This window comes from Pteropus vampyrus, unplaced genomic scaffold, assembly GCF_000151845.1.
Source record: "Pteropus vampyrus isolate Shadow unplaced genomic scaffold, Pvam_2.0 Scaffold51, whole genome shotgun sequence".
Lineage (NCBI taxonomy): Eukaryota > Metazoa > Chordata > Mammalia > Chiroptera > Pteropodidae > Pteropus > Pteropus vampyrus.
In genome coordinates this window covers 576,260-590,265 of record NW_011888832.1, presented here as the reverse complement: position 1 = coordinate 590,265, position 14,006 = coordinate 576,260, and the positions used below count along the sequence as shown (strand labels likewise).

Sequence of the window (14,006 nt, the reverse complement as noted above, 5' to 3'; positions counted from 1 at the left end):
TGGGCATCAGACTCCTGAGATTCCATCCCAGCTGTGGGACTTCAGGCAAGTGTCTTAATCTCTCTGGGCCTCAGTCGCCTCTGCTACCCATTGGGGTTAGCAATGGCTGCTGTCTGCCTCCCATAATGAAGATCACACAGGCGGAGGTTTCGCCTGGCACAGGGCAGCTGCTGTGAGCGGTGCCTGATGAGCAGTTTTCCTCACGGAGCTCCTCTCTCCTTCCTCCCCCCAGATCGTTTCCAGCAAAAAGATCACTCGGCCACTGCTGCTGATGAATGACAAGCCTGCGGGGAAGGGCTTGATTACGGTACCAACACCCCCCTCCAACCCCCTCTGCCTCTGCCCGCCGCCCCCCCCTCCCGCCCCCATCAATGGGCCGCTTTCCTGGCAGATAATCACTAGCTTTGTTTGGAGTAAAAAGGCCCAACTTACAACTTAGCAACAGGTCTCTTAGCAACGGGCTCCCGGCTCCACACATGATGCATTGGGGGCTGCCAAGCTGGGGATAGGGGCCCGGGGCAGGGGTCCTCCTACTGGTCCCTGAGGCCTCCAGAGCTCTCCCAGCATCCCTGCCTTGCACTGACTGGCCCCTGTCCGTGCTCCCTTGGGGGTCTTTCAGGAGTGCCTTGCCCATCGGAGCTTGGCTGTGGCTGCAGCATGCAGAGATTCCTCATGTGCAATGATTTCTTGCGATGTGCGAGCCCTTTGTGTGGATGAGCTGCTAGTCCTCACAGACTCCCAGAAAGCGTGGAAACCCTGTTTTACAGATGAGGGAACTGAAGCCCAGAGAGGCATGAGATTATCCCCTAGATTGTCCCCCTTCAGAGCCTGAGTGATTCGGGGACCTCCACATGCTGGAGGAGGAGGGCCAAACCTACGTGTGTTCACATGGAGTCACTCCCCTGCCCTAGAACCTCCCTGGCCCTTAACGGCCTGTGGAACCTTGCCGTGAGGGACCTGGCAGTCCCCACCTCGTTTCCTGCCTCAGCCATGTTTTACCCCAGTCACGTACGTGCCCTGAGTTCAAGGCAAACTGTATTCTTGGCATACCTTGCCCATACCCTATGTGCCCTGAGTTCAAGGCAAACTGTATTCTTGGCATACCTTGCCCATACCCTAGGCCTTTATCCACAGTTCCTGTCACCTGGCATGTCCTCTCCCAACCCTCCCCCGACCTTTTCAGGGTTCAAAACCTCCCCATCACCCGGCCTTCACAAGCTAGTTCCCCTCTACCTGGAAGCCAACCCTGACGGACTGACTCAGCCTGGTACGCCATTGCCCCCAGCATTTCCACCCGTCCCTCTCTAGGCCTCTGTTCTTTCCTCTGTGAAATGGGTGCAGCAATAGAACCCACCCCACAGCGAGTCTCGGCTGGAGGAGAGGAAGGGAAGAGGGGCGTCCAGCCTGGCCACTGTCTGTGGTTCAGGAGGGTGGAGAAGCATGTTCCGTGAGGTCATCTTAGAGGTGTGAGGGGGAAGGGAAGCCCTAGACAAGAGGGGACCCAGCTTACACTGCTGCTGTCAGCCAGAGGGCTTTCCTCAGAGGCTGGAAAGGGCAGATGACAGCCCCGGGGCCACCCAGCCTGTCCGTCACTGGCTGGGCCGGGGCCAGAGGGCCATGGCTGCTGGGGAGGCATAGACGGAGGCATAGACGATAGACGACAGGGTGAGCTGATGACACAGCAGAGGGAGCTCGGTTAGCTCCCATCCTCGCCCTGGGCCTCAGTTTCCCTAGCTGCACAGCGAAGTCGCTGGACTTCTCAATACCTTAGTGTTTTCAGGTGGCTGTGCTTTGGGTCTGCAGTGGGGGTGTGAGGGGGCCTGTCAGGGTGCTCCCCGGTCCAGAACATCTCCCCAGGGCTCAAGACCAACCCTCACGTCTGGTCTCTGCTTTATCTCCCCTCACCATCCTGTGGCCCCCTCTGCTGAGCCACATGGGGTCACTTTCTGATTCCTCATATCCAATGGGTTACCTCATTCTTCAGAAGATGGAAACTGATATTTGTGGAAGAAAGAGACTTGTTCAAGGTTGCCTGGCGCTACCCCTCCCCCCTTCCCCCTTAGCCCTGGAGAGTCGGGGCACCCTGTGCCCGCCGGGGGTGTCTAAAGAGCAGGTCCTGACCCCTCACATTCCTCTGGCCTCACAGATTGCTGCCCAGGAGCTGTCAGACAACCGGGTCATTACACTGAGTCTGGCGGGCAGGAGGCTGGACAAGAAGGTGAGGTGGGAAAGAGGGGGTTCACCTTCGGGGAGCAGGATCCTTCCCCCACCCCTGGGTCACATGGCCTACCCCTGCAGCTTCTGGCCACTACTGTCATCACCCGCCCCCCCCCGCCCCCACCACACACACAAGGGACAAGCTCGTAGCACAGGGCTCTACTAGCCACCCCAAATTAGTACCGCTTCATCACTGAAGTAATGAGTTCCTCATGTCTTAGAGGTATTCAAACATGGCTGCTTGTCAAGACCCACCCCTTGGGACGCCCCGTCTCGTTTTGTGTAAACGCTAGGATCCTTCCGGTAACATACAGGGCCCCACCTGATGTAGCCACAGCCCCCGACTCCCCGACCCCACACCTTCCACTCTCCCGACCTTTATTACGCTTCAGCCGAATCAGCCTCCTCGAGCCCCAGGATTACAACCGGGGCCCCTCCTGCCTCAGGACCTTTGCCCTCGCCGTTCCCGCCGCCTGCAATGTTCTTTTCCCTGAATATTCTCGCAATGGCCCCCTCACCTCCATCAGGCCCGCGTTCTATGTCACCTCCTCAGCAAGGCCTTCCCTGAAATTGTAGCGGTCCCCGAGTTCTCACCCCTCCTGCTTTCCTTGTCTCTTTAACGCTAATTCCTGCCTAACACATATTACTTACTTATTTCCTGTCTCCCCCACTTGAATATAGTCTCTTCAGAGTGACACTTTAAAACAATAAATAAACAAATAAATAAATCGGTTTTTAAAAGACATCCTGTCCCTTCTGTCACGTGCTGGGAGAGCTGCTATTTTTCAGATTCCCACTACAATAAATTAAAACCACATCCTGGTAGAGGCCTCCCCCTGCACTGGGAACAGCCACCCTTTTGAAGTCCTGCCCAATCTAAGATGCTGGCATCGTAGCTCCTGTCGGCTACAGGCAACAGGGTCTCTGAGCACGAGCCGTGGTAACCTTAGGATGGGGTGGTTTCTCCTGGGGGAGGCAGTTGGTCCTACGGGGCTGCAGTCGTCTTGGGCTTCTGGCTGAGCCTTGCAGAGGCTGAGGAGAGAGGGACCAGGCTGGCTCCGCCCCCAGCCCCTGCCCCTGCCACTGGGCTTGGGGAGGCAGCTAGGCCATGCCCTTCTCCTCTCTGAATCTGGCAGAGTTCTCTCTTCCTCACCCACCGCCTCCTGCTTCCTCTAGGACCTCTTTGGGAAGTCAGATCCATTTCTCGAATTCTATAAGCCAGGAGATGATGGCAAGTGGATGCTGGTCCACAGGACTGAGGTGGGTGCGTGGGGGCCCGGGGGGTCTCTAGGCCAATGGGTCTGAAGTCCAGCCATCTCCGATGGCTCGGGATGGGGCCGTGCACCCGCAGCCATGCGGTGTGCAGGGACACCCATGACGGCACCCAAGGGACCCTCCCCGCCACAGAGATGCCCACTGGCATCCCTAGAAGTGTGGTTGTGGGGCTCTCCATCTTGCCATTCCCTGTTTCCCAACCCCGAACCCCAGAGCAATGCTGTCCCGGGCCTGAGCTCATCCTCGTCCCTCACTGTCCTGTAGGTGATCAAGTACACGCTGGATCCTGTGTGGAAGCCATTCACTGTGCCACTGGTGTCCCTGTGTGATGGGGACATGGAGAAGCCCATCCAGGTGAGGGATGCCCTGGAAGCCCTAGTCCCCACCCCACAAGCCTCCCCATCTACCCAAGGCTTTCTGGGGGTGCCCTGGCAAAGCTTTCTTATAAAGAGGGAAAGAGAACCTGGGGGAGGGGCAGGACCCCTAGGTTTTCATCTCGAGTCTGCCTGACCCTGTGAGTGACCTGGGCAGGGCCCCAAGCTCTGTCTAAAACAGAGTGACCGTCCTGTTCTCCCCGAAGCCTGCAGTGCTGCTAGTTAGGGTAACGAATGCAGAAACCCCTCAGAAATGACCAAGCGTTGTCGCAGTGATGGGGGCAATGATTACTCGTCTCTAAAACCCCCCGGTCCTCAGGGGCGGGTCTGAGAGCAAATCCGCTGGGCCAGGCCGGCATCCCCAGACAGCATCTTAGGAAACCTGGGTTCAGTTCTGTGTTCAGTACTGCTGCTGTGAGACTTCAGGCAAGTGCTTTCCTCCCAGAGCCTCGGTTTACCCATCAGTAGAATGAGTACGATAACTCCTGTCTTCCTCCTAGGAGTGCCATGTAGTTAGAGAGAATGTAAAGCCAGGGTTTTTTTTTCTGCCTATCTCACGGGGAAAAAGTCTAGGGAGAGTGACAGGTCATGGCCCATGAAGCCAGGTGGGCCACAAGACAGATAAGGAGCCAAGTGATGGGTGTCTGAGGAGTCAAGCTTCTTGCACCGGAGGGTACAGCCTCCATTGCTGGGGTGGCATACTTTCTCTTCTTCCCAGAAATCATGGAAGGCTTCCTGCAGGAGGCAGTTCAGGAGCTAATGATGTCATCCCAGGACAGCTAGGCAGATGCCAGGGGAAGACGGAGGCACCACTAGAAGACGTTGGGTTTGCTCAGGAAGCTGAGAGGGGCTGGAGAGCACCTCTTTGGGGGGCAGCTCTGGAGTGACCTCACTGGACCTCACTGTCCTCTGGCAGGTTATGTGCTATGACTATGACAACGATGGGGGCCACGATTTCATCGGCGAGTTCCAGACCTCAGTGTCACAGATGCGTGAGGCTCGAGATGGCATCCCGGTAAGGTGCACGTGCGTGAGCCCGAGACCTCAGCAGGGGAGGGGGAAGGGGCGCAGGTTTTTGGATCAGGCAGACTGGGGCCCAGATTTCACTTCTCTGACTGTATGACCTTGAACGAGACATTCAATTTCTCTGAGCCTCAGTTTCCCCATCTGTCAAATGAAGGAAGAGAAGTAGTGTGGGAAAGAAACGAGGTGATACAGGCAAAGGGCCCAGCATAGTGAGTACTCGGGAGCTGTCCACGTAACTCACCCCGAGAAGCTGGGCCCTGGGTGACGGTACTGGGTACATGAGTAGACATGACATGGATGAGTTGTCTAGGGGTGGTGGGTAAACACAGCTCCTCCTACCATGGGCAGGCAAAGCTTGGTGTGAGCCCAGGTGGCAGGAACAATTTCCAGGTGGGAATGTCCAGGAAGTCTTCCTGGAGGAGGCACGCTGCCCCTGGTGAACACTTTGGAGGAGATTTCGGGGTCCGGGGGAGGCTCAGTCTCCATGGAGACCCTGAGGTGAGCGTCTGTTCTCTTCCTGTGTTGTCCAGCTGGAGTTCGAGTGTATCAACCCCAAGAAGCAGAGGAAGAAGAAGAATTATAAAAACTCAGGCATCATCATTCTACGTTCCTGCAAGGTAGGCCAGCGGAGGGTGGGGGAGGGGGCACAGGGCAAGGCCAGCTAAGCTTGGGTTCCAATCCTAGTTCTGCCAGGTCCTGACTCTGTCACCTTCTGAGCTTAACCTGTATGGGCCTCAGTCTCCTTATCTGTAGAATGGGGAAATTAATGAGGTAAAGTGGGTAAAGAGTCTCACATCACGGTCCTATGTGGAGGTCCGGGGGGCACGAGATGACCTTTCAGGACCCCTCCTAGTTAGAGAGTAACTGTAGCGAGTTGCTTCTTCCCATGTGGGTGGCTTACCCACCGTGTGTTCAGCATCAGAGGGGCAGAGGACATGGGGCCAGGGCACCTGTCCACTGGCAGTGACATCAGGGAGGGGTCAGGTACCTGACTCCCGTGGTATAGCTGGGGCCACTGAGGCCCAGAGAGGCAGCGAAGTTCACGCCAGAAGTGTCCAGGCTGAGGTCAGGGGCCAGGTCCCCCGGCCTCGTGGGTAGCCTGGTGTCTGCTGGAGTCGGGCAGCAAGAGCCTTCGATGCTGGGCCTGGCATCCTGATGCTCTACCAGCTGGCAGGCCCCATACCCCAGGCCTCCTCGTCCTGGTCTGGAGCCCACGCTGTCTCGCTGGGGTTTACACGTCCTGGTCTGGAGCCCACGCTGTCTCGCTGGGGTTTACATTCATTGGTGAGGTCACAATGCAGAAGTGCTCTGTGAGAGTTCAGCTGTCAGGTTCCAGCATCATGATTTCGGGTCCTTGTTTCTGAAATTTGTCATTTGCATCTCCCTTTCATGCTTTTTGGCACCTGCCTTACTTATTATATTTTTGTCATCAACCCCTTCCCCCATTTTTGTTCCTTTTTTTTACTTAAATACATTCATTTTGAAAGGAACCCTTATAACTCCAGCAAAATTTTGGCCAGTATCTTTTGCCAAAAGGAGGCAAAGACCATAAAAAAAGAAAAAAAAGTTTAGCGGCTTTATTAATTTACAGAGGAAGGCCTTGAGCAGTGGCCCGGCCCTCTCTGTTAAAAGTAAAAGTTGGTAAGGGCTAGAGAGAGCTTAAGGACCGAATAGCAACAACTTGTTTCTTTCCGTCACATAATTGGTAGGTGTAATGGATGCTGGGCCCAGGATCCTGCCTGCATCATCACGCATCCGTGTAACCTGTGTGTTTGTCCCCCACCGACTGGGAATTGTCGTTCTGAGTGCTTTGTTCTGGAGAGAGTTGGGGTTTGTTGTAATCAGATCAGATTCTGGAATCTGACTTTTTGGGTCTCCATGACCACCTTACTAAGGTGTCAGGGCACAGCAGCCCCCTGGAGGTCATCCATGAAGAGGGCCAGCCCTCGGGTGCCAGGCGGGGACCCACTGACTTCCTGATTCCTTTCAGATAAACCGGGACTACTCCTTCCTGGACTACATCCTGGGAGGTTGCCAGCTCATGTTCACCGTAAGCCCCCACAACCCCACATCCCAGTGAGGACTGCCCCCCTTCACCCCCGCAAGGGCTTGGCCCGGAACTGCAGCAGGGGCTGGGTAAACTTCAGGAAGGACTGCCCCGGGTCAGGGAGTGTGTCTGGCATAGGCACTTGGGCCTGAGTCGGGGCTTAGCTGCAGGTCAGCATGTAACTGGCTACCCAGCCCACTGGCTACATCCCTTCAGGAAGAAAAAGCCAACTTCCTCCTCGCTGGCCACAGGCCTTCCTGCCTCATCTGTTCCCCCTCCTTGCTCACTGGGCTTCTTCCACACTGACCTTCACTGTTCCTGCCATGTGCCAAGCTTCACTCTGTCCTAGGCCCTTGCATTTGCTAGTCTTCCTGTCTAGAACACTTCCCTGGAAACTTTTTGTGGCTGCAGCCCTACCATCCTACACGCCAGGGCACAGAGATCACCTCGTTAGGGAGCTCTCCCCTGATGCTGGGCTGGGGTTCCCTCAGGGCTGAGAGCAGATGGAGACTTGTTCCCTGCCCATCAACAGCCCAGGTCCTTGTGGGGCACCTGACCAGTGCTCCGTGCCCAGCCCTGAACCTGGCTCCTTGGAGGCGTGCGTTTTGCCTTTGGGGAGCACCTAGTCTGACCGGGGAGACAGGCACTGCCCCCACCAGGCAGACCCAGGTTCCCAGGCCCCTTGGTAGTCTGAGGGATGATGAGGAGATGGCATGGGGTGGGGGCGAGGTGTCTGGGAAGCTTCGTGGAGCAGCGGCATCTGAATTGGGCCAGAAAGATGGAGGAGAATCAGACAGGGGGAACAGATAGCCCGGCTCTTTAGGTAGAAGGAACTTAATGAATAAAGGCCTGGAAATGGGAACAGATGAGTGCAGGGATAGGGATGGTGAGAGAAAAAGGAATCTGAGGCTGTAAGTTGGTCTTATCTCACATCTGGGCAATAGACTTTATGCTTAGGACATAGCGAGCCACAGACGGCCTGAGAGCCAGAGGAGTGATACAACCAGACGGTTCCCAGGTCTCAGACCGTCTTATGGAAGGGTGGGTTGGGGCTGGGGGATGAGTTGCCTTTCCATGTCCCATCATCCTCTCTGTTCCCTGTGGGTAAGATAGGGAGCCGGGGTGTCTGGCCATACTGGATGGTCTTTTTCCCACCCCCCACTCTGCAGGTTGGAATAGACTTCACAGCCTCCAATGGTAATCCCCTCGACCCTTCCTCTTTGCACTATATCAACCCTATGGGCACCAATGAATACCTGTCGGCCATCTGGGCTGTTGGGCAGATCATTCAGGACTATGACAGGTAAGCTTGGGGAGGGACTCTGAAGGTCAGCTCAGGCTCCATCCAACTGGGAAAGCTCAACTTATCAAAGCCAAAGATCATCAAACCTTGCTCAGAGGCGTGCGTGCTGTTATCGCCCTGCCCATCCCTGTGGCAGACATTGCTAATCGATTGCTGACCTCTTACTGAGCCCAGATCCACACTGGGATCCTTCTCCACACACTACACCGAGGAGTAAGAAAATGAGTCAGGATAAAAGACGAAACTCATTTGCTCTTGTTGCAACTGCCCTTTTTAGAGCTAGGGAAGTGGAGGCCTGGGGTTGGGTGGAGAATTTGCTCAAAGTCACACAGATCAGGGAGACCGGAGCCCAGGCATTCTGCTTCCTAGGCCCAGCACCTAACGCCCTGTTAGTCTCCTGTCGGGGGCTTTGGAGGAGCAACCAGCATGTGTGGGCCCCTCCTCCCATGACCATGCTTCCTGAAGATCCTTGGGGGTGTGGGGTGGGGTGCAAAGCCAGTGAAAGAAAGCTTTGTAGGGGGTGTGGCCACCAACAGGATGTGTCACATGCGAAGTCCAGAGGGACTTGGAGGATCCGGAAGTCACTTGTGGGCTGTGGCATCATTGTCCCAGATGGTGCTTGTTGGGACCTCTCAGGTCAGAGGGTGGAATGACTATGGGGAGCAAGGGAGGAAGGAGCAGGGATTTGGCAAGAAGAACGGGCACTCGACCTCGAGAAAGGTAGCCTGAGGACCGGCATCTGACTCCCAGGGTGGCTGTGATTCTGGGCCACATTAAGAGAGATAGAGCATGCAGAGCTGGGGAGATGGAAGTCTCTATCTGTACCGTTGGGCAGAGGTGCCTCTTGTGGCTGCTCCAGAGACCCTTGGATTCAGCTGCTGGCTCAGCCCCCTCACGGAGCCTTCTCAGGGGCATCCAGGCTTAGCGAGGGCCCAGTGAGCTGGAGGCCTTGCTGGACACCTGCCCCGGTCCTGCCCCTCTCTCCGTCTTCACCATCTCAGCGAGAGGCACCAGAACTCACCCCAAACCCTTCACTTCCTTCCTTCCCTCATCTCCCCCATCACCCTTTCAGCAAACCCTTTCCGAATACTTGAATCTAACCTCTCCTCTCCACCCCACTGCAGCCAGCCTCTTTGAGCCACCATCTCCTCCTGCCCAGGTCGTGTAGGTAGCCTCCTTATCGGTCTTCCCACTTCCGCCCTGGCCCCCGACAGTTTGTCCTCCACGGAACGGCCAGGGGGATCCTCAATAAATACATGTTGAATGAATGAACGAATGAGATATGGTCCCTGCCTTCAGGGACTTCCTACTTGGTGGGGAAAATGGAGAAGAAATCACCGGAGTTCCCAGAGACCCGTTTACATGTGCGGCAGGCGCTATGGCAGCACCAAAGAGAGGCATCTGGGGGTATCAGGGAACCCCACGGAGAGAGGGAGCCATTTGAACTGGGCCTGAGAGGATGAGTAGGAGTTTGCCACAGGCAACAGATTGAAGAGAGGTATTTCAGAAGGGGGTGCAACAGGATTGCAGCTGGAGCTTTAAGGTGTCCTGTGTGTTTGGGGACAGCGAGTGGCCAGTGGGGTATGAGAGAGGGCAGGTGGAAGGAGACTAGGCCCTAAGGCTGTACGATAAAGGGCCTCGAATGCCAAGCCAGGATTCTCATTTCGGGAGAATCTTTCCCAGCTGTAAAAGGGAGGTTGAGTCAGCCAGTACATTTCACTTCCATCGTGACCGTGGTTTAGTAGCTGCCCAAAGCCTCAGTTTGAGAAGGACCTAGAAGCTGCACCCAGGCCCACTGGTTAGAAGGCCGTGGTTGATTGACAGTCTCTGCCGCAGGAGTAGATGCGGTCGAGCCACGCATTCGCAGACGCCGGAGGTGGGTTTGGCTCCGTAGGTCATTGGCACAGAACTTTTTCTTTCTATCCCTGGGGGTGTGCAAGGGAGAGAGGGCCAGCCCCGGGTAGCAGGTTGGAAGGGGAGCCCGTAGGTGGGAGGAGTGTCTCACGGTGTTTTATTTTTCTCCTCATTAGTGATAAGATGTTTCCGGCTCTAGGGTTTGGGGCCCAGTTGCCCCCGGACTGGAAGGTGAGTGAAGCGGGCTGTTTCCGCTCGGCCGAGGTGGGATTGATGTGTGTGACCTCTCCGAGATCCACTTTGGAAAGACGTGGGGCCGGGGCCCAGCTGCCCTGCCTTCTCTGAGTTCCCCCGGAGCCGCCCTTATGTCTCCACCTGAATCCCATGTAGGCCCTGGGCCTCCTAACCAGCAGGACAGCTAAGGTCTCTACCGGCCCCCTCCCCTCAACTTGGTCTGCTGGCCATTTTGGGGAGTGGGGCAAGATCCTGCGAAACCAAAGCTGGGTTTCTGGGCAGACACCATGATGCCAGGGGTGTATGAGGGGAGGAGGGTGGGTTGGTGCGGCCAGGCCCAGCATGAGCCGGTTGCTAGGACACCAGCCGGCTTTCAAAGAACTCTGGCTCAATGAGATGTTTTCCTGTGCAAAAGCCTCCTTGGAAATGTCACAGGGCAACTCTAGGGAGGCCAGGGCTTGGCCAGGCTGGAGGGCCCAGGCGTGCCCAGAGGGATGCTGTAGCGCCCAGGCTGGGAGAGGCCAGATGCTCTGTCTCTCCACCCCCGCCAGGCTTGGCCCCTCCTGGCCCCTTCCCGTCCCTTCTCATTCTAACTCTGCCGCATGAACCTTCTTTCCTTCCTTCCCACCTCAAGGCTTCTGCGTGTGACGTTCTGGCCTGTCGCTCCCTTTCACTGAGTTTTCACACCGATTCTCATCATTCCCCTGGGAGGCCTTCCCTGAGCACTGAGCTGCGAGTACTTATTTGTTGACAGTGAATTTGAGGCCTCGAGGTGTTGGTTCTCTGACGGTTGGAAGCTGGAAGGAGCTAGAAGAACCTTGAGACCCAGTTGCCTGCCCTTGGGGCTTCGGTTCCTTCCTGTCCTGGGCAGTAGCTGAGGGACTCAGAAAGCATGTCCCTGAGGAGATGGCATGAGGGCTCGGACCTTCGAAACGAGCCAGAGTTAGTAAAACAAAAGAGGGGTTGGGCAGAAGGAAGGTCTGTGTGGGGGAGGAGAGCAGAGTTTATGACTCTTCCCACTGTACAGATGGGGAAACTGAGGCTCAGAGAGGACAGTCCGTCTGAGATCCTGTCAGCTCCCTCCCAACCTCCCTCCACTGTCCTGCCCCTGCCAGGGCCGCAGGGAGCAGCGTCTTAAGTAACTGGCCAACTAGGGGCCGGGCAGGATCAGGTGGGGTTAACTGGCTATCGATTGTCACAGGCCTCAGAGAGTTCCAGGACAAAGACTGGCTTGTCCCCAGGGGCCCCTAATCGGCTTGGTGTGGGCTCCAGGAAGCTTGTCCTGTTTACTGGCATTTCTTAGGCAAACCAAGGCAACCAGCATGGGAGGGGGCTGGGCTGCCACGGACAGCTGGACTTCTTGTCCCCCGGATCTGTCCCTGCCTCTGCTGTGGCTCACTCACTATTCCCTGGCCTCAGTATGCCTTGGCCCTGCCCTCTCTAAACCTGTGTTGCCACCTGTGAAATGGAACTGCCGGAGTAGGTGACCTGAGAGGCCTCGGGTGTGGACGGTGACCTCCCACAGCCCCCCCCCCCCCACTTGACCCCAGGACAGACCCTCCCCCAAAGAGGGGCACAGAGTGGGGAATGAAGAGATTGGGTGGCTGAGAAAGCGAAATATTAATCCTTTCCTGTCAGAAGGGGGCTTTTCCCCTTTGGTCTCTAAAATCTCCTAAAACCTGATTTTTCGGGAAATTGTTGGCCCAAGGGAGGCCTGTTTCCCTGGCAACCATTTTCCTCTCTCAGCCCCTTCCATACAAGCCCCCCTCTTCATCTCTATAGATGGTCATGAAGTTGCCATGGCAATAAGGACTGCCGGCCCTTACACCTGGAGCCCAGAGTGGGGACAGGGTAAAGAGGGCCCCTGGACAGGGAGGGACAGGGCTCAAGAGGGACATCAGGGGACCGGCTCCGTGCCAGGCATTTAGGGCCAAAAGAACAAAGAACAGAAGCGACCGGTCCCTGGAAGAAGGTGGGGTCTCCTCAGGCCGCCCACCCACTAGGATGAACTATGCCTGCCGAGTCCCTCCTCTCATGCCCGGGGGCCAGCCCTTCTCAAGGCATGAGGGGCCCGCGGCTCAGGCCTGTCCTGCTACGTGGCCTTGACGCCTGGCTTCCCCTCTCTGGGCCTGTTTGTTTGTGGAGTGGAGATGTTGGACTTCCAGCACATCCATTGTAGTGTCTCGGAGCGAAAACGTCTCTCTGGAATCGTTTGTGTCCAGGCTGAAGCTCTCCCTTAGCCTGGACCTCTCCACCCTCCTAATTTAATGCCCTTGGGTGAGGAACAGCTTCTGAGGTTAGAGGGTTCATGGAACGAGAGCTCGGGAGGCAGCCTGACCCCAGTTCTAGTCCCGACTCTGCCCTTCAGTACGTGGAAACGTCCTAGTTCATTCCGTGTCCGCTTCACCATCTGAAAAGTGGGGTAATTCGCAGGCCTTTCCTCACTGGACGTGGGGCAGTGAGGCAGGGGGCTGAGCGGTGCGGTGTTTGGCTGTGAGCGGGCAGGGGGAGGGAGGGAGGGAGAATGGGGAGGTCGCCGCATCTGAGCTCTGGCCTCTCCTGAGGCCCCGGGTTCTGCAGTCATCCTAGTCCTAGTCACAGCTCTGAACAGGGTCCACCTGGGCTCAGGGGCTGGGCCTGGAGGAACCATGACAGCCCTCTCTGCACCTGTCCCCACCCCGCCCGGCCCCACTATCCAGGTCCCCCAGTCCAGCTCTGAGTGGGTTGCCGGCTAATCCCCAGCTTGGTTCGCTTGCATAAGCTGAGCTCCTTTCCAGGCTCCTCCACCATTAGAATGGGGAAGAGCCCTGGAGCCCAAGGAAGTGGGACTTTCATTACAGCCCCCACCATACTGAGCGCCAGCGACCAAGGGGCATTCCAAGTGCCCCGTGATCCACCACCCACAGGGGCACCTCTGTCCCACTCGGGGACTCTCATAATGGGGTGAGGATCAGGGCAGCCCTGATCCCGCAGAAGAGACTGGGGTGACGTGCAAGGATCTTGGTTTCCTCCATCATGAACCGCAGCGGCTGGGTCTGTCCGTGTGGGTCAGACCCAGCAGCGGATGGGAAAGCACATGTGCGGAATATCGATAGCCTTGACCTGGGGCTGGGGAGCAGTAAAGAGCCAGGCGTCTTCAGAGGAGCCTGCGCCTGGTGGGAAGGTGGGGTGCACTTGGACTTGGAGGCTGGGGGTGGCCTGGGCCCAGGTCTGGAGCCCGGAGGCTGCCAGTTCAGCATCTTCTCTGCATTTCAGGTCTCTCATGAGTTTGCCATCAACTTCAACCCCACCAACCCCTTCTGCTCAGGTGAGTGTCAAGCCCACCTGCATCTGCCTTGGTTTTTACACCTGGCCATCTCTGGGCGGAGGGAGGGCAGAGTACAGGTTTCTGTCCCGTTCTCCCCTCCCCCACCACTCACGCTCGCTCAGAATGACAGATGAGGAGAGAGCTAGGGCTTGGAGTCAGGCGGTCCTGGAATCAAGGCCAGCTGCAGCCTTTTCCTGGCTGTGTGACCTTGGAGAAATCACTACACCTCTCGGAGCCGAGACTTTGCCTCCTCACCTGCCCCAGGGAGGTGTGATACCTGCTTGGCTCGCCTCACTCTGGTCAGGTGAGATTTAAGAGAACTGTTGACAGGAAGCCCTGTGTAGAGCAGGAGGAGGTAAGGGTGGCAGG

At 56.8% G+C, this 14,006-nt stretch overlaps 1 protein-coding gene across 1 annotated transcript in view; it reads left to right on the top strand.

The window, feature by feature from the left end:
* Positions 1-14,006, top strand: part of CPNE2 (copine 2) — a 25,995-nt gene that overhangs the window by 2,009 nt on the left and 9,980 nt on the right. Inside the window, exons 2-11 of the mRNA XM_023530633.1 lie at positions 233-307; positions 2,147-2,218; positions 3,394-3,477; positions 3,757-3,846; positions 4,783-4,881; positions 5,423-5,509; positions 6,883-6,942; positions 8,109-8,242; positions 10,273-10,327; positions 13,586-13,637. Coding sequence (XP_023386401.1) covers positions 233-307; positions 2,147-2,218; positions 3,394-3,477; positions 3,757-3,846; positions 4,783-4,881; positions 5,423-5,509; positions 6,883-6,942; positions 8,109-8,242; positions 10,273-10,327; positions 13,586-13,637 — 808 coding nt within the window. The remainder of the gene's footprint in view (positions 1-232; positions 308-2,146; positions 2,219-3,393; positions 3,478-3,756; positions 3,847-4,782; positions 4,882-5,422; positions 5,510-6,882; positions 6,943-8,108; positions 8,243-10,272; positions 10,328-13,585; positions 13,638-14,006) is intronic.